Below are 27,271 nucleotides of genomic sequence, written 5' to 3' on the forward strand. Positions count from 1 at the left end.
TGCACCTCAATATAAAAGAGTAATTTAGCTTCCTTGGCACTAAGTCTGTATTTCATATTTGTATCATAATAAAATCTACCTTTCACTAAAGCAAAGTGGTTTTACGTAAACAGTATTAAGCTGCTTTGTTTTCAATCAGTTTATACACACAGAACACTGGACAGCTTTAAAAACACACCTTACATTTACAGACGTTCAAAGAAGTCCATGAATGTAAAACTTGAACAACACAAGGACGGTGCAGTACGTGGCACAGTGGGCCCACATTCTGGGATTTCAACAGTGCTCTGTGCAGAAGTACTTCTTAGCAAGGTAGAAAAAAAAATAGGTAAGAAAAAACTAGGAATAATAAAAATCTAATGAAGGCCATTACAGCTTTACTGCCAGAGTACAAGCAGCCATTAAACTTGCCATGTAGGTGTTACAGTCTTACAGTACAAGTAATAAGCTTCAGGTTTAAGATGAAGGACAAGATAGGTAGAACATCGCTAACGCATAAAATAATACAAGTAGGAGCTCGTGGTGTGAGGGGTAGTAGTCCTTTCCATGAAAGACAGTTACAGGAGGAAGAAAAGCAACTTCAAAAATGGTATCTCACACTCTACAGCCATTAATTCACAATTAGTTAAATACAAAGCTCTACTTGTGTATTTAACAAAAACACTTCAAAGTTGATATTTCCTATAACTGGAGTTAATACACACATGTACAAGCTGGAGAGGAGTCAAGGTAAGTAGCTGAAACAATGGGTTTGAAACGTTAAGTGAGAACACTCAATTTGAATAGCGGGTAATTACATACATGTGAGCAATATGTAAGAGTCAGGATCTTCCCAACACCAAGCTTTGTGATGCTTAATGTCTCTTCCCTTCCTCACCCAGTGAGTTAAGACAAAGCCGGAAGGAATCATCCTCTGGGAGCACCAGGAGGCCGTGCTGTCAGTCACAGGCAATCACATATAACTTACTTCAGTGCTTTCACTGGGCATTGAATGGCGCCAGAAGAAGCCAGAGGATGGCAGGGACAGAGCCAGAGCTGGGGCCTGCAGCGTGAGACTCTAAGGCTTGGCACTCTAATTTCCTAATCAGAAAGAGACCTGAGCCAGCCAAGGAGAGTTGGCAATTAACCCAGCTATTGCCCTAACTCAGATTTATTTGCAGCCATAGAAGCTAACTAATGCCTCTGCTCTATCCTTTAGCAGAATTTGAAGGATTTAAAAAAGAAAAGAAAAAACAACGTAGGCATCCTCCTTTTGTGTGGTATTTAGAATGCTTCATTCAGAGGTATTCTGCAACTTACAGGGAGATCTTTTCCAGGGCTTGATATCCAGATGTTATCACGGCATAACACCATTGGGGCATTGTGAAGACCCGTAAACAGGAAAATTCAATTGCACTTTTTCTTCCTTTAAGAGAAAAACAACCACCTCCAACTACTGGTAGTACTTGAAGAAGCGTTGCTGGCTTTTGTAATAATAGCTGATCAGTTACTCAGTGAGAAAAAGTTAGGAAAATTTATCCCTACCTAAGCCAGAACAGAAGGAAGGTGAGAAAAAAAAAAAAAAAAAAATCAGCACATTCAAAAATAGCTTCTTATCCTCATAATATGTTGAAGAGCTGTCTACACAGACAAGGAAAAGTAACATCCTGTCCCTGTAAAGCATACTGCAACATCTCGGGGCTACAGGACAGAGAAAAGGAACTGGTGAGACACCTGCATCCAGACTGCCTGAAATAAACCTTGTGTTTGGCACCAGCTGGGGAGCTGGGCCTTCTGTTAGCATAGCAGAGTAGTTAGGCACTAGTTAGGTACGTAAGAAGTATATCAAACATTAAAGTATTGTATTAAATATATGAAAGATTTGACTGGGGCCTACTTCTGTCCCTTTATTAGGTCAAAAGGTGAATGCAAGTGTGTCATAATAAGCCAATGTCCTGCAGCTTAATCACACACTGAATCAAAAATATAGAAAATAAATGATAATCCTATCTACTTACATAAAAAGGTGATTTTTGGAGTAAGTTTCCAGACTCGCACAGAATATGCAGAAAACTGCATACAATCAGTTTCCATAAGAACAGCAGTTTCTTGTAAAAGGGGGGGAGAGGGGTTCCAACCCGCTAGCCAGATCTACTTCAACAAAAGCTCTGGAAAATTGACTGTTGAACACTGAGGGGCCCATCCTGCTACCTCTGGAACGGAGAAATACCCACTGCTGTGAGGATGAAGCCTCGAAGAAAGCCTTTCTCCTTCCCCCACCCATCTTCACAAATCATTCTGTGACAAGATACAGAAAAATCGGCTCTAGGGAATAACTGCGATTTAAAGGACTGCGATACGTACTGCGTCCAAAACTTGGGAAGAGTGGATCAGGCAAGGCTAAGAACTAGGATTCAGCTGTTCAAATCATAGTTCAGTTTTCTCATCTGCAGTCGTCCTCTTCCTGGCCCAAGCAAAGCACACCAGCTGGCCAAGGAGCTCTTCTGCGGCCACTTCACTTGACCCATCCTCCTCCCACTCACTTCACCGTCACTTCCAGCAGCTCAAGCTCTTCCCACCCCACCTTCTTTCTCTCCTGCTCTTCTGCCACCCAGCCTGCTACCCAGGACTCTGAAATGCAGATGAGAGGAACTACAATAGCACAGCAAGTGTAAACAGGTTAGTAGGCCTGCCACATCTTTATTGCTACAGGTCTGGCAAAAGGGCAGTCTCCGACCTATGGTGGAGTTTGAGGCAAAAGGATAATAATGGTTAAGATAAAGGTGACGAACAGCAAAATTGGGAAAAGCAGTCAAAATATTTCAGGGCTCTCAGAAAAACCTGCATCTGGAAGGTACTGAAAAACTTTGCACTTGGGTGGTAGGTTTGCCTTTGACCCTGAAGTAGTGCTGTGCAGTATGTGATGGTCCCGTTTGACCTACTGGCATGAGTACAGTCATTTTCCTGCCCTTCGAAGCCTAAGGCTACTACACACAGCTACCATGACTTGTGGTTCAGTTCACAGAAGTCTCACAAATAGGGTCATTCCTTGTGCAGTGTTTGATGGAGGTGAAGGTAAAGTGGTTTCTTGGTCAACAGTTGCAATTTCTTCCTTTTAAAGTCAGTGGGCTTTTTGTACCTGTAACCACAAGAAAGAGAGTTAATGCAAGTGCTAACAGCCATGAGGAAGATGAAAGCATGCCAGAAACTTGTCCTGTCCAGACCTATTACCATAATCTTTTAAATATAACAGATAAGATTGACTGGAACAAAAACAAATGGATTTACAGAAAGAAACTCAAGAAAGTACCCCAGCTAGCACAGATTCACTTCAGCACTCTTCCTACAGAAGAGCAGAGAACTGCAAGGCTCACTTTCTTCCTGAAAGAAAACCTCAAAATCCCTCGCTCAGTGGATCTTCACCTACACAACAGCATTAAAACTCACACCATAAGCACCAGAGTAACAGCCTGATCTATCCAAAGCAGACAAACAAACAAGAAGCACTACTAATTACCTAACAAAGCTCTGAAATGCTCATAAAAATATTTAAAATCAGTCTCAGATTATTATTTATATATATATATATATTTTTTTTTTTTTTTACAGAAGTCCTGCACCAGGAGATTATGGGAGTTCACATTCATTTTTTAGATACAGCAGATCTGACATTCAAGCTGATGGCAAAACAAAAGCCTTCCCTGTAGATCTTGCTAACTTCACAGTTACAAACACCAGCATTTCCACTGGAAATAGTCTCATTTTTGAGAAAGGTCTTTAGCCATTTTATTCGTCTAAAGGCTGTTATCTTCCCTTCTTTATTAAAATTAGAATATTCCTTATGTAACTCAGTGCAATGAGTTAATAAAACCTTCCATGATACAACAATCTACACATTGGAACTGAAGCATAGCTCATTTCCTCTGTAATCATCAATAACTTACAGTTCTATAACAATTGCCCCAGGTTTAATTTCATCCATCTCCATGAAAGCAAAGCACTTGGTGCTAGTAAACCTTTTCTTAGGCTTGTAGTGTTTGAATTCAAAGAAAATAGCTGCACCTAGAGTGGAAAATGGTAGAAACGTTAGCAATTATGGCCAATACTTATCAGAAAACGTATCTGCCATTAAGATGCTCTGTGCACATTGGATGGAGTCATCTCCAACATTTCAAAGAGACGCCGTGTTCTTACAGTGCTCATCACACTCACAGGAGTTTGTATTCCTCACTCCATGATTCACTCCCAGGGAACTGTCCAGCCACTGGGAAGGTTACAAAGAAACAATACCCCTCATAGCAGAGCAGGCTGCTGCATTTTATTTGGTTTCATTCATTCCTCCCCTGCCTTCAAATCATCACAATGACCCATTTGAAAACAACACAATGCAAAGGTGTTCTTTGTTTGTTTTTTTTTTTAAATCTTCATCTGGAACTTCAGCCCTGCCACAGCTCGGGCTCAGCCTGTTTATTATATCAGGAGCAACTCAGTGTCTATGTTTTCCAAGCTCCCCAACCCCACTTCTGCTTTCTGCTACTACATACCTTTTGTTAGCTTTTCAACATGTTTCTGAATCTCGATGTCCACGTTAAAATGGACATATGTGTCCTCTTTCCTCAAAGCCACAGGAGTATCTTGTACAGGAGTCAGGTCTATTCCATTCAAATCTGTGAGAAAGAAACAGAATGAGAATGGGAGAGGCACTGCCTGCAGTCCCTGCTTTGCTGCCCAGATGCAGCATGCGTCACCTCTGCTGGATCTTCAGACAGCCATGGGCTGGACTCCAGCTGCCAGCACCAGCCACCACAGACAACATTTCTCACAAAGCTTCTGCTCCCAAAACATCTTGAGAAACAAAGAATGAATCCGCAATCAGTAGAGCAGGTGATAGGCTCCTCCCACACACACTTTCTGACTTTGTTCTACATCACAACCTCTCAGCTTGCAAGCAGAGCACCATGTTAACACAAAGCCTTGGTGGAAATGTGAGCCTAGAAATATGCAGTCTTTCTCAGTTCCAGAAAGGAAGTGAAAGCTAGCTCTGAAGGCAAGCAGGTTTTAACAATATGCAATAATTTAAGAAAGACAAATACTGAGGGAAAGGAACAACAAATCTTTGCTTTACTAATTCTTTTCCAGGATTTGATGTGAGAACCCTGTTAGTGCTGGTGTTTTCCTGTTGGCCAGCAGAAACTCAGCAGGAAAGAATGAAGTTTGATTAAACCACATCCATCCACTAGCCCCACTACTGAAGATGCCCGTCCCTCCGCTTTCTGGCATTCTGGAGGCAAAGAAAGATCCAAAATGACTAGAGAAATGCATGTTTGAGGAATAGTTACATAAGCTAAAAATAATGCTGCAATGCTGTAAACACAAGTACCGCATGTTTTTAAGACTTGCCTTCCTTCTTGCTCATGTTTTAACTTCACCACTGAAAAAACCATCAGACGAAGCAGGGTAAGATGAAGCTTTCTGCCTGTATGTTCTGATAAGTAACATTTGAGAACATCCTGGGACTCGACTGATGTTCAGTACTGTGCCCCTTGTGCCTGCCAAAGAACTCAGCCAGGAGATGAAGCAGCCTGATCAAACACCTAATAAGTACTTCAGCACTGCCTTTGGAATCTAACAGCGCATTTAAAGGACAAGCACAAAGTCACCACCACAGCTGAGCAGAGGCTTTTGTCTGATAAAGGGAAATAATTTGCTTCCAGTGATTGTAAAGACAAGCAGAAGTCAAACAGGGTGAGTTAAAGGTAAGCAATTCTGACTATAGTGGATTCCTGCTAACAGATGGGGAAGGGGCAGATGCTCCCACTGTGAGCATCAAGAGTCTCTGAATACCAAAAATCTCACTCTCAAGCATAAACCATCAACCATGTTGTCATCTGAAACTGCTTATCTGCAGCTGACAGAGGCATTGATTCCTTCAGATTCACAAAAACTCTCCAAGAAGGGGCAGTTAGCCCACCAGACCAGCTGAAATATTTTAGTGCCAAGGCTAAAATGTATTTTATATTTTGTTTCACTTTCAACCACTCCTTCCCAACTTTGTATCCATTCATCTAAAATCTCAAACCTTGATAAGAAGATCTTTGTTTTACAGAATTAATTGGGTTAATGACAGGGCAAGACAGCCACTGAACTGTGGTTTGCTGTCTCCAGGAAGCCCAGAGCCCAGTAAGTGTTGGGGAATACAAGGAATCCAAGCACTTGCACTTAAAAGTCAGCCACAAAAGCTGAAACAGATAAGAGCAGCCTGCCAAGTCACTGTTTCTCAGGGGCAGCGCCCCTCAGTGCAGCGATTTGCCTCCCGCTATCTCCTACATACAGATTTTCCCCACCCTTGAATCAGCCTTAACACCACAACAAATACACGTAAGAACAAACGCTGCTCCCTGCAGACAGAAAATAAAAATAAAAATCCACACTGCTTTCAGGAAATGCACACTTCCTCCAAACTGAAACAAGGAGCCAGGAACAGAAATCATTACCCTTTACACTGACTGTGATGTAAGGATCAATGCACTGCCCAGCATCTTTCAGACCAATTTTCTCTATGTTGATGGTGAGTAACGTCATCCCGGGTTCAGATGGCAATCTGGGTAATAAAGTACCTGAAAAGAGTAAAGCACACTGTTAACCCTTTGAGTCACCTTATAACAGAGGCCACGCACATCCCACCACCTCTCATGGAAGAGAATGCTCTCCAATGGGAGTTCCAAACCCACAGATCTTAGCCCAACAGCACACAGCACTACAGGAATGCACGCATAGCCACGCATAATTTGACAGATTTTTAAGTCCACACCAAGAGATCCAGGGTTGCTTCAAGTCAAATGAATTCATAAAAAAAAACATGGATGTCCTAAGAACAGAGAAGAGCTTTGTTTAAAGCATTCTTTCTTGCTCTCATGCAGAGTAACTCATGCATGGAATTCCATTTATATAGTTTTTAAGGATTAAATTTGGGAAGCTGGATTCAATCTGCAGCTGCAGGAAGTTCAGACACTTAATCAGGAGCACCCACCCCACTGAACATGACTTGGCTTCATGCTGAACACTTAAGCTGGGAAAACAAGGAAGAAAATGGCATTGTTGCAAATCCCGCTGGATGCAAGGGAACCAGAAGAGAGATTCTTAACTTTGAGTTCTATGGGTCTGTACCTATATATCAAAGCATTAAAGAAGGAGTTCCTAGCACTGCATCAAGAAAGTTCAGAATCAGGTAATTCTTGTCCACAGTGTGTGGCCACAATGTAGGTAAATCCCTGTAGAGCGAAGGAAGGCAACACATCTGACAGGAAACCCAAACTGTCCAAACTTGGTAGCATCTGTGAGATTCCATAACCAATAACAGGGTAGGTTTCTTCATGCTGATTTTAAAGAGAATTGACAGGCTTCAAGTCTGTCTCTAGTATTAGATGAATAAGCACGAAGACAGAAAATGCTTAGAGTCATGAGCAAGTTTAAATTAAAGTTCTGGTTTTCTAATTAAAAAGAAATGTTGTTCCAAGGCTTGAGATCTAAATAAAGTAATAATTTCCTTTGGCAAGTTCCAGCTGGGTTTTCCTTCATCCCTTTTTTCCTTTGATCCACTTGAAGAGTTGGAAAACCGAGGCGTTGTTGTTATGTTGGAGGGACTAGCTTTAAAAGAGGGGCAGTGTGTTCTGCTGCAGAGCTACAGCGAGATTTCACAGGCATTCCCACACCCAGTCCTTCTTCCAAGGCGAGGAACAGCAAGGCCTGAATTCACATCTCTGTGACAACACATCTGTACCTTCCTGTCTTGGCACAGCCACGTCCCAGACATACAGTACACTTGACAAGGGATCGTGGCAGTATCCAACTCACTTCTGAAGTAAGGGGATGGGCTTCTGATCGTAACATGAAGAATGTTTAAACTGAATTTATTAGAGAGCATCCATCAAGAAGCACACACACTCTAGTTCATCTTGCTGCTACCTCCTGGAGAGATGTTTGAAACCACTTTTTATTTCTATCTAGAGGAATGTAGATCAAAACCTTTCCTCTTTTGGACACAAAACTCTGGTCTGCCATCTTTCAGTTGCCTCCTAAAAGCAGTATGCCTTGCCAAGAGCTAAGAACAACTGTAGCTTGGTTTTCCCCATCCCTCTCTAAATGACAATATAACCAACACACAAAAATCACCTATGAGATCTATCAGACTCCAGTACTTAGTATAATCATTCTGGCTTTAGAAATGCTTTTCTGCTCTTGAAAAATGCTTTCCAGAATGTACAAAGTCATGGAGTTACAACGAACAGGAAAGTTGGACTCACTTCCAGTGGGTAGGAAGATAGTAGACAGGTGGTCCCTAAGGAGCAGGGTCTCACTACTGCCTCAGCTGAAGGACTAGTCACACCAGGCATTGGCTAAAGGAGCTGGCCATCCTGTCCCATACAAGCCACAGTCATCCAGGCAGCTCTTTTACTGCAGTCACTTCACATCAGGGCCATTACCTGACAGTAGCTTAAGGGATAACATTACTAGGGCTGGCCATTGCAGTGCTATAGTTTGGGCCCACGATCCTTTCTCAGCCTCATACTTTTCATGGCTTTTCATGGGAAAATATCAACTGCTTCCAACACAACCGAAAGGAGTCATTCTCAGAACTGAAGGAGAGCACCCACAAATGCGTTCTTAGTGTTCTCCCACAGCTACGTGTCAGATATACAGAAGTGAAGCAACCTGAAGGCTCACTGACACCAGGACAGGGGTGCCCAGTCTCTCCAGCCCCAGTTCCCAATTCAGAGAAAAGACAGCAGGTCTCCTGTGGGGTTCACAACAGAAACAGGTCACAGAAGGATCTACTGCCAGCACAGCAGTCTAGTAAAGGCAGTACAACCAGGAGAAAAGCAGATAGGAAACCTCTGCAGCTAAGTGGCTGCAAGTCACTGGTCAGATCATCTTCACACAGCCCAGAATTGTAACTACGTATATACTGTTAATGCAAGATTTCCCCTTCAAATGTGCATTCCACAAAAGAAAATCTAGCTACTCCTACGTATTGCTACACTGCAAGTCAGCATATCTTTAGCAGCACATTAAGACTTCTAGAGAGCTATATGCAACACCAAATAGGACTTTCTCTTTTTCTGGCCCTGAAGGGAAATGAAGATTAACACACTGACACCTAGTAATGTGATCATTACCCTTCAGATTGTACTTTGAGCTTTGAAATTAGGAGCCGAATGACAAACATCACAGTTACAGGACCATGATCAGAGAAATAACAGTATGTACTAAAATGTTATCATACCTTCATTGACTCCTGGGTTAGATGAATGGTGCAATGTGATAACGATGAAGCCATAGATATAGAAGACAAGACAGTTAGACAATACAATTATGCATGATGGATTAAAGGCATACTGAAGCAGAGTGCAACACAGTCACAGAATCAAAGAATCGTAGTGGTTGGAAGGGACCTTGGAGATCATCTGGTCCTACCCCGCAGCTAAAGCAGGTTCCTTATGGCAGGCCACAAGTATCTTTGGAGGAGACAGCCCCTCTGAGAAGCCTGTTCCAGGGCTCTGTCACTCTCAAACTAGAGAAGTTTTTTGTCGTGTTTGTATGGAACTTCTTGTGTTCCAGTTTATGCCCATTGCCCCTTGATCTGTCACTGGGCACCAGCACCAAACAGAGCCTGGCCCTATCCGTTTGACTCCCACCCATTAGATATTTAGAAGCTTTTCTACAATGCCCACTCAGTCTCTTCTCCTCCAGGCTGAACAGCCCCAGGTCTTTCAGCCTTTCCTCATGCAGGAGATGCTCCAGGCCCTCATCAAGTTTGTGGCTCTCTGCTGGACTCTCTCTAGAAGTTCCCTGTCTTTCTTGAACTGAGAAGCCCAGAAATGGACACAAAGTACTCTTAATTCAACATGGAAAGTACACTGAAGAAGCTCACCTCAAAAAGCTGCTAACTGCATTTGCTTAAGCCTCTCTGCCCACAGAGAGAGCTACCAATTCACATCCAAAGGTAAGAAACACCACACAAATTCAATGGGAAAACAAGATCTGTGTTCCAATCATACTGAACCATCTTAGAGGTTCAGATCAACATAGGTTTAACTTATGCAGAAGTTTCCAGAAAGTCAGATAGACCATGAAGTAGATGACAGTAGAAAATGTAAATAAGAGGAGGTGTGAGCAACTTCTCTAAAAGCATCGTTTTACAAAGAAGTAATTCTGTAAGAAAGTATAGACCCCACAGCTCTCTTCTTTCTGAATTATTCTCTAAGAATAATTTAGCTGTAAACACAACCTTCTTACCCTCAGCTTAGATTCTTTCTTAAGTACATGAACAGTCCCTCTGTCCACCGTCAGCAGACAGCTCCAATGGCTTGCACAGAGAACTACAATAACAGTTATGGCTTCATTGGTTTGCCAGCACACCAAGAGTTACTCACTCCAAGTGTCTCTCACTTCTTTCCCCAGCTTAAACCTTGAATAAACAGTGTGCTGAAAGGTATAAACAAAATAAACCCAGAAGTATCCCTCTTCCTTAAACTTGACATTTATCTAGTTACATGGAGACGTCAAAGAACACTCAGGAAAATCTAGAACTGAGTAGACTTACACAATCCAAAAGAAATTTGAGATTGATGCGCACCATACACACACACCCAGAGGACGCTTAAATGAATCTTCTGATAGATGTTGTACTTAGAACAGATAGAATGTACCTTAATAAACAGATTTATCCTAGTGGATAGCAAAGATCAAGATAGCAGTAAGTCAGCAATACAATATCCCCATATATTGCAGTCTCTTTGTGTGCCTAGCATAAATAGCTATAGACTGTGCATATCTACACCAACACAAGTAGCAGGGACTGCATCCAGTAGCACACACTGTCTCAAACCCAAGGACAGAAACACATTTGCTTCCTCAACAGCAGCTAATTATTACTCATACAATTATTGTTGCCGAAATATTGAAATTACTCAGGTCTTTCAGACATAATTCCAGTTCTAGTTTCCCTATTTGTTATCACCTTCTTGAAATAGGAAGTTTTCCAGTCTGCTCCAAAACTAGAAACTTGTTTCTTCTTCAAAGAAACTACATCAAGAAGGAAAGAAAAAAAAACCTCAAAGCCCTCTGTTGGAACATTTTATTCCTTTATTGCTAACCTCCCAAAAATTGAGGTTGGAGGAACACCTCTAGAATCTGCAGGTATATCCATTCCAGCCAAAACTACCCCTCTTCTCCTTGAGCTTGGCTTTAGTTCAAACTATTGTCTTACTAGATAATACAATGGAGGACTAACCAGCAATAGCTTCTCACATCTCTAGCAAGATGTGATACTCCTTGAAGGAGCAAACGCTGCCGCAGGTTACATCTGAACGTGTTCAGAATGCTTCACATAATATCATTAAGAAAATACATGGAATGACAATATTGAGTTTGAAGAAAGAACAAATTAACTGAGGTAGACAGCACCATCTTGCAGATTATGGGTACAACTGTTTTGCAACAGGACACAGTTTGCTGAGAAAAAAAGTCCACTGAACACCCTCATGGTTTTCCAGTACAACACTAGAGTTTCCAATACAGCTTGCTGCTCTTCATCCAAACTTTTAAAATCAAGATGGAGAAAAGGGCTTCTCTGAGACAGAATTTACACACAGGTGATAGAAAGGTGGTATTCCTACCTGGAACTCTAGCAGGAAAAGAGTCTGGAGACCCTGCTCCAGCTCCTCCTTCCTCATCATCCTCCTCAAACTCCAAGTGCTCCTCTTCTCCTGGTGCTAATATCTTCCTGTAAGTACAAAAAAGATGACTGTGACCAAAGATCATTCATCCTCTGATTTTCAACTCGCACAGCAGCATCTGAGTATAAAAGCAGGAGCAACGTTTTTCAATGCCATTTCACTGTTCTGATCAGCTACTACTGTAGAAAGCCTCCTATTACATATAGCAGAGTCAAAAACCAGGAGATCTACAGAGATGTAGGATCTACCAACTACTGATTTTACCAACATTGTACTTGAATTTTAGTGGTAACTGGAAAGCTAGATTTCAAAACTTTTTCTCACCTGCTTACCCAATGCAAGGCAGCAAGTGGGCAGTTCTAAGAAATTCTCATGTCTCAGATGCACACCAGTGATGCAATTCTCCTCTTACCTGAGTGGGACAGGTTGAACATCAAAGGGGAACTCCTTATTGTAAGTGAGGATATTCTTTAAGACTATAAAGAAGGAAAAAAAAAAAACCAGTAAGAATCTATACCTGTAATGAAGCATCTAACATGTTTTATAGTGATTATAGTGAAAAAAGTAATAAGGAAAAAAACCTGCCACACTCATACCTTAAACATGAATAAAGGCATAAACATGATGAAAGGCATATCACTGCAACTTTCAGATCTGAAACTGTGTCTGCAGAACTTCACCACACATTTATATAGGTGGGAGTGATAAACACAGCAACAATTAAAAGCATCATAAGGAATAGTGACAGGCCCCTGGGGTAATGGTACCTTCACTACTAAGGGTAGATATTTCCAGAAACATATAAACAAGCATTTCATGATGGCTAAAAGACCTAAAAAGAGAAGAAAGCTTTCAGAGGTGGGGAATGAAGAACCCAGGCTGGGCAGCCTTCCAGCACAGCTGAGGTTGAGGAATAGAATCCTCTTACCCTCGGAGAGATGCATCATAGAAAGCAAAACTGCCCCTAACAGAAAAACCTCAATGAAGTAGAATATCACACTGATCACGTGCACATTAAACAGAAGCAAAACAACTGCAGTTGTTCTCCTCCCTTCTTCCAAAGTTTGGTATGCATGAGATTCCTCCCTCTTCCCAGTAATATCGGTTTCTCCTCCATGTGAATGAAGATCCCCTAAAAAAAAGCCTTCTTGCAAATAATCTCAGTTATCACTAGAGGGCATGAAGTACTACAGTGATACCAGCACTGTGAGAAAGAGGTGAACAGCTTTACAGCATCTGAAACCTTGACACAGCCTGAATACAGAGTTAAGGATACACATTTCTGCCACATCAGCTGCATCTCCACACGTACAGGTTGGTATCAGCCCTGCTTATGACAGTTTATTCCTGGCAGCGTTAGCAACAAAAATGAAACGTAGAATGCTTAGATCAGAACTGTTTCTAGAAATATCATCCAAAATCTTCCACAGCAGAGCAGTTTTTAAACCAAGTTCTTAAAATGCATTCAATTCTGTCTAATCACCAACAGTAAATAACTTCACAGTTATAATATCAGATTGATTGACCCCATTCCATCAGGTAACTCTCACACCTCAGGAGGTCACCAAACCTACCCACCAAAACTCACTGGTTTTCAGCTAGAACATTTCCTGATCCACTTCATCTCATCTATGCACAAATGCCAGCACACGCACACAGCCCACCCACTTCTACAATGCATTATAACACTGGTATAAACTCTCACAGGGAGAGTATTTCCACATTTCAGTGAGCAATGATTTCACACAGCATAGACTCAAAACCACCATCTGCACGTACAGACCCTCCTGCAGCATTATCCCAGCACAAGAGATTCAGTGACAAATCCTATAAACAAACAAAACCAGTTGAGTTCCTCAGTGTGAAATGCAAGCATAACAAGTAAAAGGAGTGGGAAATTGATAGCACAGGGGGGAAAAAAAAGCCTGAATCTTAGGGCTCTGGTTATTTACAACAACATTCAAAATTTCCCATCCGTTTCCACAGCTTCAGGTGCAAAAAGAATTAAATAGCTGTTAAATTTTCTTAACAGCTATTTTCATTTCACCCTAGCATCACTTGGCCTAACAAAGTAAATGCTTATTTGCATCGCCTGTCCATTTTTTTTTTTTTAGCCTTTCCTGGTGGGAAATAAGAGAAAATTGACAACAGACAAATTATACCACATCATTGTGTATTTTATGAAATTGCCAGTGTTGGCCTGATTAATATTTACCCTATTCAAGATACACTCAAAAACCACAACAAAGACACAATTCAGATAGAAAGAGACCAGAACAATCTGAATCAGGCAGCAACATCGAGAACATCAATGTTCAATTGTTGCTGCAGAAGCACTCATTCTCCTCCAAGGAAAATAACTCAGTGTCTTTGAAGACTGATGGTCACACACTCACCCCTCAGCTTCAATACAGTAATTTGTATGAAGTGTGGGTTGAATGGGCTTCATGCTGCTGAACAGTGTTTTGACAGCTAGAAATCAATTCTCAGAGGAAGGGCAAAATAAGCAACAACAGTGCAATTGAAATTTGGGCTTTTCAGAAAAGCAGGCATCTAAAAGGAACCTTCAGCATTCACTTCCTTTGATTTGTATAACAGAGTGATCAATTAAAACACAGCTCCTCTCTGGTCGTTACCTAATGGAGCCTAAGGTCTGCAATCACTAAACTACCACAGCACTTTATATACTTTGTAAATAGACAGCAGGAGTATTTGTATGAAATAAATCCAAGCCAGAGGATGCAGAGGCCACACATGCAGCACCCAGAGCAAGACAGACCTAATAGTTTTAACACAGAGTTAAAGCCTTTCCTGAATGTATGGACTTCACAGACCTAGCAGTCTTGTAACGCAGCTCCATTAAAAGCACTTGGACGCTCTATTTTGGTACTGACATTAGGAACCCCAGTTCCACATCCTGCTTCCCCACAACCTTTTCTGTAGGATGCTGTGCTAGTTACTTAGAGAGCCATAATGCAGAGAAATTCAACTACTCATAAAGTGGTAACACTGCCTGCCCATCAGTTATCCCCAATATCCCCCTAAATGATACATGCGTGAAAAGAGCAAAATAAACCCTTCCCCCCCCCCCCCATCATGAAAACAGATCTTCCACACCTCCTGTTCCTTAAGAGTAACAGAAATGTTGGCAAATGATGATGATATTGCTTAGATATGGAAGCTCTGATCAGAAAGATGCTTTGAGAACAAGTCAGCCAGTGTAACCAAAAGGAATATGCGGCAGATAAGCAAGTAATTCCTACATGAAAAACAGAGGGTTTTTTTTCTGGATAGACCTATCAAAAACTGACCCAGGATCAGCTGGGAAAAAACAACAGCACGCAGAACCATGCAAAGACTGACTCACATCCTTCACTTCTACTCGTAACTTTGTTAGCCTCACAACATCACTGTGGCTAAGTGGCGAGTGGTTGGCTACCATCAGCACAAGTTAAACATTTTCAGAAGAAAAACACATTCAATACTAAAGGCAGGAAGCATTGGAATTGTGTTCAAATAAGTTATGTGCAGGTAAATTTTTCAGCTGAATATATACTGCACTGCTGACAGCTTAAGTCACTGTTCTGTGCAAAGTCAGCAGTATCCAAAGCATTACTTGAGAATAAAAAGCTTAATGCATCATCTGAAATGTTATAGGGCTACTACACTGCAGTCTGATGCACAGACTCAGATGTGAATGATCCAAATCACTTATTACAAGTTCTCACATCACTTACATATTTTCACAAGCTTTCTTTTTCTAGCTTTGCCATCCACTCACCCCTACAACTTTCCCATCCACCTTTACACGTCAACAGAGCATTCTATAAAACACTCTTCAACCATTCATGCAGGCGCTTATCCCATCAGAGCTGTGAGATGTTCTTTCTCCTTCTAGAGGTGTCCTTGGTTCTCATGCTTATCTTGCTCCACAGCTGCTGCTCTGAACAGCTTTTCTTGTATTCCCACAGTACACTTTGAAATTACCCACATTACATTCCTCAGTACATATCAACTTTTGTCTATGTGGTAACAGATATTTGGAAGAACCAGTAGTTAATAGTACTGTCAAACCACACTGTGATCAGTAAGTATTCGTGTTGCTGTTATACTTTTCACTGCAATTATGGATGTCACTTAAAATACAAAGATATTACTTACTTGGTTCCAACTTCTTCAGATCCTCAAGCTTAAATTCATCCTGTGATTGAGTGGACTAGGAAATAAAGAAAGAATTAATCTTGGATGCATCTTCCCCCTCAAAGCTAATACATTTCAAAGTAAGCATGCAAGCTGTTCCCTTTGTTAAAGCACACTGCTACTTCAAAGCTATGTCTTAAAACAAATGAGAAACTCCACAAATCTCCTTGACGGGAGGCTAGGTTCATAGATGAGGCAGAAAGTATGCCTCTTATCATTTATTGACAGAAAATGTACCCACCATAAGATAAAGAGATTTCAAGTAGCTCATTGAGCTTTCATTCCCATCACAAACAGGCACATTAGGACAGCGAGACTTGTTTCAATTCTCCCCCAGCCAAGTCATACCGAAGCGAGATCACCTCTAAAACTACAAAGCGATGCTCCCAAAGGAGCCCACACAGCTCAAGACATACTTGGAGCATTATAACACTGGCAGAAATTACAGAAAGAGCTTGACTAAACAACTCAGCTGACCTAAGAGCTCGCCACAGGGATTCTCATCTCCTTCTCCAACTCTGACGATACAGCTTCCTCATCTAGCCTGTAGCACATCTGCTTCTCTCACTAAGCCTCCTGACTTACTAACTCAGAGAGCTTTATTTTTTATTCCGAGTTAGTTCACAGTTTGGCAAGCTGAACCAGCGACTTCTGAGATAAGTGGCAGAGTTAGTGCGAGAAAAGTGCAAGTAAGGGAATTGACATTGGATATCCCCTTTTAGGTAGAGGATCAGGTCTTAACTACTGTGCCACTGCACTCATGGTATCTGCTAAGATTACCCATCATTTCAACATTTCCTTAAGGCCTGATTACTGTCTTGGTTTTCTCACTCAAGTGTCAGTAGGGACCGGAGAAGGCCACAGGACAGTAAAACTGCTGTAACCACACGGTCTGGAGAAGAGGTGATGACCATACTCATTAAATGCTCTATTCTCTGCTAAGAAATCATAACAAAACTGCACGTGAAACACTCTCTGTGTGTGTAGGTGAGAAGTTGTAGTACTCTCTCACTGAGTTCTGAAATTCTGGAGTTACTGCTGAAGAACCAACAGCAAGGAAGACTATTCTTGCAAGACATCCTCCCTTCAGTTCAGCAGCCTATCACATTTCTGTATCTTCTGTTCTGGAAAGTGATTTGACCTATGAAACCATCCTACAAAGGAACAAACCTGCCCTTACCACAAAAAAATCACTGTGACTCATAACAAATGCAATGCTGTTCAAACAGTTCAGGTAGGATCAAAACAGAAAGACAGGAGAGCTAATCAAATAATTCTGACTGCTGCCTAGCATCTAGACTCAAACCTGCTCAAACCTCACTCTCATTCTCAGCTCCAGAATGCCACAATGACTGAATTTGCAATTGAAAATTGAAAGCTCTCAGAGAGCTGAAGGCAGCACAGCGGCACTGTTGCACTATTTACACCATCATGAAGCATTCATAAGTGCTGTTATTAGTAACTTGACGCAAAAATTCCCTGTCACCACTGTTGATTGGGAAAGAGTTAATCAAATAACTCAAATTACCTAACTTACCTCTTCATCCCTCCCTGCCTGCACTCTTTTTACTCAAGACACAATCCTCCTTGCACTCCATTATGATCCATGAAGTGGGCAGCTTAGTGCAAGGGTGAGGGTCCCTTTACCCTCATGCACAGGTTAGGCAGACAAGCTCTGCGGGTTGCAAGTGAGGCAAGCAACCAGAGATACAAAACCTGAAGTCAAATTCCAGTAAAAATCATAATATGTTCACATACAAGCAATGTACACATACTCGTATAAGCTCTTAGGGAGCTGCCTGGGGCATCACATTGACAACCTGGAAAGTCCAAGCATTCAAGGAGCTGTTCATTCTGCTTCCAGAAGTTTTGGCTTTGTCTGAAGACAGCATTAGGGTTGCCTACCACCAAGTATGAAGTCACACGAGAAAGAGAACTGTACCTGTAAAGCTGCACTTCTCAGTTCCAAGCATGTTGCAATTTTAGCTATGGTTTTCTGAAAATAAAAGCGTAAATAAGTAAGTATTGAAGCTGCATCAATCCATGTTCTTATTTATATTAAAAACATGTGAATAATAGTTACAAAGACTTCAGATCTATTCCTCAGTATCAGGTCATCCAGCATCAAAAGCTCTTCAATACACAAGCAAGACTTTCTCAAAGTGTAATAGATGAAAATGAAACATCTGTCATTTAGCTTTTCTTCCACAGCTCATCAGCACAGATGGGGGTCATTCACTTAGCAGAAACTGTCATAATGCCTACCACATCATGAACTGTTTATAAACTCAACTATTCTGAAGTGATAGGAGAGAGCCAAAAAAAAAAAAAAAAAAAAGGAAATCCAAACAAACCAACATTTGTACCTTCTGAGAACGAGCAGTTTGCTGCAATTTGCCCCTTTAAGGAGCCATGCTTACAGTTGCTTTAGCTTACAGTCTCAACAGACCAAGTCAGCCCTCCTCAGACATCAATGCCTAGAACATCAGCACAGAAAAACTGTGGTCCATCCTCTTCTGAGGGTTTTGAAGGGAGATGAGGTACGAAGGTGGATTACATTTCTATTTTTTTTTTATTATAACCTCTGCAACTTGCTAACGCATTTAAAGTGTGAGAGAAGAGTGAAACAGATTTTATTTGATTCACACCTGCCAGATGCCTAAAATATCCCCAAGCAAAACTGCTAAGTAATTTGCCATTCTGATTTTAAAACATAGAAGGGAAGGGCTTCAAAACAGCCCACCGCAAACAGCGGAACTTTTTAGGATAGCGCTACTAAAGCTTTTATCCCAAAATAAGAAGCTGGGGAAGCAGTTACAGCTGTTTCTATTACAACCAGCTGAAAAACATCAAGAGGGATTCAGAACTGTGTAGGATGTCAAGTGGATGTATCTGTGTGGTTTATTCTTATTGTTTTTGACCATCACGTGTTGGTTAATTAACCAAAACGTTTCAGTGCAGAAAAACTCAAGTTTTATCTGCTCAGTTCTCAGCTCTCTTGGACATGCAGCACACGCAGCAGTGCCTTGCTGCTCTGTATTGTAATTCCCAAACTCAACAGTACATTTGCACACAACATGGCAGAATTAAAATATCATCATTTCCATGAAGGTCCGTGTCACAGTCTTGGTTCAATCAACAAACTTCTATATTATTAAATTATGTTACTTAACAGAGATTCACAGCTGCTTCTCCAGCATAGACTGGGGAGAGACATTTCTGAATTGGAAAGGAACACACGCAATCCCGGGTTAATTTTAACACATTCAGTCCCACATTCAGGTTCTACAGATCTACATACAGTCAGACTGGGTGGGAGGAGATCAGGTAGTGCTACTGAAGCAGATTCTGCTCCCCGGTGAAAGAACACACTACAGCTGCTGCGTAACACATGGAATTCCTTTTTATAAGAGAACATCTGGAAAGATATGTTTGCATGGGCAGAATCTCAAAGAAGAGAAAGGTGTGAAATAAAGGATAAAAGAGAGGAATGCACAGATTCCCCAAGGAAAGGAAATCTCTGAACAAAGAGCATGCCAGTTCCACATTAGATCAAACATCCTTCAACTGCACCAGAAAAAGAGCTACAATTGTGTTTGCAGGGTGCCAGCTCATGGTCTCCACTATGGAATCAAAACTCGTAAAAGAGTTTTCACGTGGCTTTTCTCACTGTCTTGTGCACAGAGCATGAAGCTCACACCATAAATCAGGTCTCAAGAAACACTGTTCATCTCCTGTCTCCTGTGTTAACTCACTGAGAAGCTCAGCAACATCACCATTCCCAATCCTGCAGATACTTCACTCTGTATTCCTAACACTGCCTGAATTGGAGATCTCATGACAGGACAAACAGCTATAAAATGCATGCCCTCTGGCACCTGGGGGCTGACGGGCAATAAAGCCCCTAGGAACAGATTAACTGAAGAGAGTTTGGGATTCTTAAAATAGTAAAGAATAGGTTTTATATGGAATCTATTGAAATATGGCAAGCTCCCAGCAGGCATTATTCATAACTATTTTTTTAAGGGACCACACCCAACCCAAAAGTTAAAAATGCAGCTAAACACTGCTATCATTTTCAGCTGCAGCTATCCATGCAAAGACTCATTTTTGCAGCAGGGAAAACATTCTGCATCTCATTAAAAAGACTGAAGTCATTATTAATTTTGCTTGTTTAAAGTCTTGAAGATTCAGTTTTATGTAAACTAGCGATTAGAAAGGGAATAAAGTCAGTTGATCTCGTAGTCAAGGTTTCTTCGGTGCAGTTGTGTGAGTAATGACTGTGCTAACTGTAAAGCAGTCAAAGATGTTTGCATAAATACAGAGCCAGAGCAGAGTTTGGCTTTAAAGAGAAGCCTAGGCTGTTAGGAGACCACTAGTTTAATGAATCATGCTATGACTGTGCAACAGTGCTCTTGCTGCAGCAAACTACCACTGTGCAAAAAGCATGGTTTTCCAAAACTGCAGTAAAAAAGGCACATGAGAAACAACAACTGAGGTCAGCAGAGGGCTTTAAAGGTCAAATTTACTGCGTAGAGAACTGAGCCATAGCTGGAGGAAAACTGACAGTTACAGCCAAACCCAACTGGATCAACTCAGCAAAACGTAGTGGTTGATCATAAATGAAGACAGAACTTTACAGAACGAAGGTAAAAGATTACAGCAGAAAGCAGATGTTAAGAGTGAGGTCAGCCCACCAGACAATAGCTGATAATATCCAACATTCACAGCTTCTAACACAGCATTCTAACACATATTCACAGCAGACGAAACTGCTGCACAGCCTCCTTAACGCTGTTGCAGAGCAATTAGATTTAAACTTTTGAGTTCGCAACAAAATCCATAATCGTTAATGAGGATTCCAGCACCATTAGTTTTGCAAGACAAGACAGAGCCTTTTCTAAGTACTGAAACTCCAGAATGACATGTAGCAGTAGATGGAAGACAGAAAACCCAGGGAACTGCAAATTATGGAGACTGGTTTTTCCTATCAAATGAAGATGCATGAAATCCTTCAAAACATGCTCCAGATCTCTAGCAAAAAGGAAGATGTGTGAATACTGAAATATCTGAGTTCTTACCTAAATGTATATCTTTATTAGAAAGCAAATGATAACTGCTCACACTACATCTATGTGAAACAAATTGGTAATATCTATGAAGTGCTGTTAGATTACAGGATTGCACAGTTATAATTGATGGTGTGTCACTTGCTAATATATGATGTGGCCACGTCTGGACAGTAATAGTACCTGTGATGCATAAAATAAACCCAAAAATGTTAAGTTTATACATACAGACAGGGCCAAGAATTTTAACTTAGCAGTGTCTCTTCCTTGTAGTTGCAAAGCCAGGAGTTCCAGTAGTTCTTCCTTGGTACAGAGGAATCACTGCTGAAATCCATCTACTTCACATGGTATGTCAAGTAAAAAACAGTGACAATCTCACTGTAATTCTCAGTACTACTTATGGTCCTTTAGAAAACAGCTAGGTGGAAATCCAGGCAAAGACTGGAACAAGGGCAGACTGAGCAACTGGAAATCATCATTAGTTTCACAAGCTTGCCTTCTCTGGACAGTGAAATTCTATGCACAGCCTGGCCCATGACATCACATATGTAAACTGAAGCAAACAAATATGAATTCAGATAAACAAATAGTACATAACAAATAGTAACTAGAAAAGACAAGAAATTAGAGAATGAGTAACTTTCCAGACCTGAGATGAAAGAGCAGGGCCAGTGCCTTGACAGAAACTTCTTTCAGTAAAACCAGCTGGTCAACTGTGGACATTTTTGAGAGGTAGAAAGACAGAAGACATACTCCTAGTTAACTAAATTGACTGAAAACCCAGAAGTGTGCTTAACTCTATTCCTATATGCTGATGAACAATAGTAGAGATGATAGTAATTTGTCATGATCACTGGATTATACTTGCCAAGCTTCTGCAGAAATAGGGAACACCAGAGGAGTAAGCAGCTGTCAGACTAAAAGATCTTAGCAGCACCGAAGCCTAAATTCTGTAGAAAATGACAGGACTATCATTTTTTGCTGTGACTAGCATGATTCATGAGAAATGGGGCTAAGAGGATGCTCCCTTAGTATATGAATGCAGTTGCATCTGAGGTCAGTTATCACCACTTGCTGAACCTCCCAGGCCTTTCCTCATGTCTGACCTCGCTTACTTCCCCCATCAGGACAGAAGTACTTTCCCCAAAACTCAGGAAACATCTGTAAGCAAAACCCTATGTCATTATGGTTCTTATACTCTCAGGAGATGGTGCCTCCAAAGTGGCACTAACAGCTTCTCTTTGCTAAAATAACCACTGTATAATCAAAGAATATTAGGACGCTACAATCATAAAATAAACAAGAGAGTTTAGGCAAAGTAGACTATGATAACAAAAGAGAATAAATAGAAGGCTTACCCTTATGCTGGGCTCACTCACAAAACTCCAGCAGAGGCAATCTCCAGACAAGAGCCTTCCCTGCTGGTAGCCAGCTCTTAAATAGGTCTAGGAGGGCTGGAGCCAGGCTCCACCCCTTCCTGCAGCACAGGTGAATTGCCTTCAGCTGTGCTCCTCTGGCTGACTCATGGCTCGCCTCAGGTGATCAATCAGAGGTTCAGGCCGTGACTCAGCAGTTCCCATACAAACCATATTTTCCAAAAGTCTCCACAGAGGAGAAACATGCAGTAAAGATGATAATAGCTGAGAAATATGGACAAAGATTTTAGAAAGGGATAGAGACCAGAAGCAATGAATGAGTAAACATCTGCCCAATGTTCACAAGGATCCTCCAGTTCAGGAAAGGTGGCCCCAACCCTTCTGCAAGATTCTGACTCAGTTTAAGACTATTATGAGCCTTACCCTCTTCTTCACAGAAGGGCAATAGAAAAGGGAAGGCCACTTCTTGGCTCTTTTTGATGATATATGTCAAGAAAACATTTACAGACCACTGTCAGACTGCACGTAGAGGTGTATTTCCTAGTGATAAACGATCAAGTTCATCTCCAATTTCTGTAGCCAGAGCTTGTTTTCAGGAGTGACATTAACAAACACAGAGCCCATTAATCTAGCACCCTTTTAGCATACATGGGATTCTAGGCTAGGAAATGTCACTGTTCAGGCAATGCTGCTGCTCAAACAAGGGATCTCATGATTTACAACCTGGAAATACATATTTTCTCTAATATAGTATTCCTACGAAAAATGTGGCTTTATGCAAGGTACTAAAGATTGGCAAGGCCTCATATCCCAGATTTCCTTGTACTCTGCTGAAGATACTTGCGTGTGTTGGACCTCAACTAGCACATTCCTCCTAAAACCTGTCATAGAATGACAACTATGTGATACTCAGACAAAAACCAGCCTTTTCAGCTGAGAGAAGGGGGGAAAGAGTAGACAGCTCAATATTTTGAAAGATTATAAATAAATAACATTGAGACTAGTAAGGAGTATGCGGCTAGGATCCTTCCCAGTCAGGCATTACACGTTAGGCTAAGATCCTCCACACACACCCTCGACATCTACAGCTCAAGACATTTTGTATTCAGTCTTCATAACATAAATCCTGTTAATTTTGTATAAGCAAGTTATCAAAAGGTCACCAGAAAAAAAGAAAACACAACACCCAGATTATGAGAGACACTGACCAGCATGTGAGACATTAGACATTCAACATTACACAGCGGAGCATCTGTCACATCTAATGACAGTAGCAGTTTCAGCCACACTGGGCTCTGCTTCTGTTATTGCATATTAAGAGTGGAAAACAGGTATCATAAAGCTCAGGTCTGCCAGACACAAAAACAACATCTGTGAGGCAAGTTCCATGACTACACCAACAGCAACGCTTACCTTTTGATCTTCTGTGAATTCTGAGCTGTTGTGCTGAGACTGTGCTTCTTTTTGAAGATGTCTTGCTAATCTAGAGGAGAAGGGGAGAAAACTGTACAGTGAGAGGACAACACAGAAGCCCATCATCATTGTCACAACCTACAGAAAATGTGCCACAGGCTACTGCTCCAAGCAGTTTCTTTTTCACAAAGATTTCGATAGCCACAGTAGGCCACACCAAATAAAAACAAACAGAAGACAAAGTATTATGCAGGAAAAACTACTTACAGTGTGTCAAAATAGGTATGAAGGTCCTTCTAGCCAACAGCCCCTTCTATGAGCACTGACCTTTTTTCTTTCCCCATTTTTTTAAATTAAACTATCATAAATCATACTGCCTGTGAAAAGGACCCACTGAGATACAAGTGCTATGTTTCTCATGGAGAATCTGATTGCCAGGAGGAGTGGGTGCAGGCAGAGCAGCAGCAGGTAGCGTGGGCAATGGCCACACGCTCTCCCAATGAGGGAGATGGGGACATTGTGGCTGAGCCTCCCAGGGTGCAGCAGTTCCCATTTGGGCCTGTCAGCATCATACGCAGAGCTGCAGCTCCACCCATTACCACCACAGAGACCAGTGTCAAGGGGTTTGGGAAGTAACAGCAAGCAAACAGCTCACGAAAGCGAAAGGAAGCTAGAGGGAATCTATGGGAAGAGTTACAGTTTCCGTCTAGGGAGGAAGGAGAAAATTAAACAAGCCAGACCGTGCAATTGGAAACTGCTATTGTTGCCATTCTCTGTGAATATATACATACATTTAGTGGCACTGGAGAGTGGGGTTGAGGGAAAAACCTAAGACAACAACAGCACTGTGGACATCTCAACACACTCCCACTGGGAATCTTTGTAATGTTGTGCTCTTAAAGAAATTCGGCTTCTTGCCACGGGTGTACAGGCACTAACCTGCTTTTTTCTGAGGGAGTGAAAACAGACACAATCACAGTCAAAGCCTGTGAAAGGAATAAACTGCAGAGCTCAAATGTTCCTTTGCTCCTCCTGAAATAAGCACTATTAAAAAGACACAAGGATTGAAGCCACTGTAGCTATCTGCTATAAGCAGCAAAGAACCAACAGAATGGCATAATGACACAGATTAGTTACAACATCCTCCCTTGGAATGGAAGAAAATGGTGGCAGAGAAAAGTCAGAAAGCACAGGCACTTGAACCTGAACATATGGTCACCCCTTCCTCAGTGGTACAGCACAAGTGATACAGAAAGCTGTGTACATACATCACTTAGGCATTTAAAAAATAATTTCAGAAAACAAGTAATCATAGCAGCAATACACCACCCACAACAGACAGCATCTTAGCAATAACACCTCTGTGAGCATCAGCAACAGTGATCTTTGCATTTGTTGCTAATACAAAACCACCAACAAAAAGCACTCTAATTCAAATAAGTGCCTCTGGTGTCCCACCTGATGCTTGTGCAAGGTTGGACCAGGCCAAGTCCTGCAGGTGGTGGGAGGTACTGCTGGTGGCTGAGGCTCGCACATGAGCATGCACCTGAATGAGCAAGGGTCAATCTTGGCACAAACTTCCAGGAGCAACACAAAGACCTGAGCAGACTTAGGCCCCCTGGACAAGGGAGGCAAGCAGTTGTGCCAAGAGCCATTCAAGCCCTGATTTGAGATCAGCCTAGAAAAATCTTTCTCACTGTAAGCAAGCTCAACATAGTTTATCATGATTCTTCCTACACTGATCTGTACAGACCTGGCCAATTGCTAAAAGCATCCAGCCAGCTGCACCAGCGTGATCAAATTCCCATTTAAAAAAGCAGCAAGTAGCATGAAGCCACAATGGGATGTTTCTCCAGAGCTAGAGGCTGGTATCTCACCCTACACTTCTTAACTGTAGCCTCTATCCTAGGGATCGAAGCTGTTGTTGGTCTACCTGCTACACTGAAAAGAAGTGGATGCACAGACTGAAAAGGTTCTGCTCCTCCCCAGGAAATCCCTGTCAATCTTTGTTCTTCTTCCTCCTGGGGCCACAGAGTTCATCTGCTGACTGCTCCTCAGGAGCTCAGTGGTAAAGCTTCCAAGGGCAGCTCACAACGCTGCTACCCAGAGGAGCGTTCTTACCACTATATCATACTGCTACAAAGTTGGAATAAAGCACGGGCACCAAGATCACCTCAGTTCTTATCAGACACAACAGAAAAGGAATGAAAATCACGCCTCGGCTCTTCCCTTGGTCCAGCTGCAATCATTAAGTGACCTTACTTCTCAGCAAGGCAAGATCTGAAGGAGAAGCCTGAGGACTTTCTGTTCTGAGGGAAATTCCTTGAAGGAAACTGACCCCTAATACTGCTAAGGGGGGTTGCAGCGTTAGGGTCATAATGCACTCCTCATGAATGTGTATGTAAGGGCACTTATTAAAACGCCTTTCTATTGCCGTGCCAAGGCATGTAGTAACAGCTTCCCCTAAGCTGCAAGTGGCAGATAACTGAGCGCGCACCGTCCTACCCGCTAAGGGACCGTGCTGAGGAGACGAGCACCTCACCATGCAGCACCCACCCGGGAACGGCACTCAGCTGGGAGCCAAGGCAGCCGCACCGCCAGCCCCGAGCAGCCGTAGAAGACCTCTCGGACGGTGCCCCTTAGGCTGATATTCTACCGGGAGGGAACGCTCGGGACTTCTTCCAGACGCCCACCGCGAGAACCTGAAGCCTGGAGCGCTCAGCTCGCACGGATCGCGCTCAGCTCCCAGCCGCTCGCTCAGGTTCCCGCCGGCACTCAGCGGACTCCGCAGCGCGCGCGCCCACCCGCCCAGTCAGACCCCACGGTCCCCACGCTGCCCCGCGCTCTGAATCACCCGCACCCTGGGAGGCTTCGGTCCGGCGGGGCGGATCCCGCCCGCCCCCGCTCCCCTCAGCCGGGGTCCCGCGTCCCGCCTCGCCTCGCGGGGCGGCCCCGCGTTACATAACGGCACCGGCAGGGAGGCCGGGGGGGCTGCGGCCTAGGCCATGCAGCCACCCGCCCCGCCCCGCCCCGGACTGCCCGGCGGGGCCGTGCCGGGCGGCAGGGGAGCGCTGCGGGGAGCCGCCCGCCCTCTCGCTCCTCCGCGCCTTCCCCGGGGCCGCACTCACATCTGGTACTCGTCGATCGCCTCCACCAGCTGCCCCCAGGAGTCGAAGTCGGTGCCTTTCCTGAAGCTGGCGCCCCAGCGCTGCAGGAGGCTCCGGGCCGCCTCCGACATAGCCCCAGCACTAGGGCACCATGCTCACCCCGGGCCGGGGCACCGCGCCGGGCAGCCGCTCCCGCCAGCCCCACGCCCGCCGCCGGCCCAGCCCGGCCCAGCCCAGCCGCCGCGACAACCAAACGCGGCGGCCGCCTCCCGCCAGCGCCGCCCAGCGAGGGAGGCTGCGCCAGCCGCACCCGCCCGCGCCATCGCTACCGAGGCGGAGGCGCTACGCGCGAAGCTGGTTCCGCCTCGCTATGTGTCATGGCGGCGGTC

At 43.0% G+C, this 27,271-nt stretch overlaps 1 protein-coding gene across 1 annotated transcript; it reads right to left on the reverse strand.

The window, feature by feature from the left end:
- Positions 1 to 355: 355 nt before the first annotated feature.
- Positions 356 to 27,078, reverse strand: AIDA (axin interactor, dorsalization associated). Its single transcript, XM_042895210.1, has 10 exons — positions 26,904 to 27,078; positions 23,776 to 23,845; positions 17,860 to 17,913; positions 15,879 to 15,933; positions 12,130 to 12,193; positions 11,658 to 11,764; positions 6,474 to 6,596; positions 4,524 to 4,646; positions 3,924 to 4,041; positions 356 to 3,118 (listed from the first exon to the last, which is right to left on the reverse strand). Exons 1-10 carry the CDS (start codon positions 27,011 to 27,013, stop codon positions 3,022 to 3,024), a joined length of 921 nt encoding a protein of 306 aa, XP_042751144.1. The 5' UTR covers positions 27,014 to 27,078; the 3' UTR covers positions 356 to 3,021.
- Positions 27,079 to 27,271: the final 193 nt, after the last annotated feature.

Source organism: Lagopus leucura, unplaced genomic scaffold, assembly GCF_019238085.1.
Source record: "Lagopus leucura isolate 7727_CA_CO unplaced genomic scaffold, USGS_WTPT01 Super-Scaffold_73, whole genome shotgun sequence".
Lineage (NCBI taxonomy): Eukaryota > Metazoa > Chordata > Aves > Galliformes > Phasianidae > Lagopus > Lagopus leucura.

Bases quoted from the DNA above. Each gene is read 5' to 3' on its own strand.
- AIDA (XM_042895210.1), bottom strand. From the start codon at position 27,013: ATGTCGGAGGCGGCCCGGAGCCTCCTGCAGCGCTGGGGCGCCAGCTTC. The intron at 12,194-15,878 runs GTAAGTAATATC...CCTTCTTTATAG, and splicing joins TCTGAAGAAGTTGGAACCAA to TCTTAAAGAATATCCTCACT. The intron at 4,647-6,473 runs GTAATGATTTCT...TCTTTCTCACAG, and splicing joins CATCACAGTCAGTGTAAAGG to ATTTGAATGGAATAGACCTG.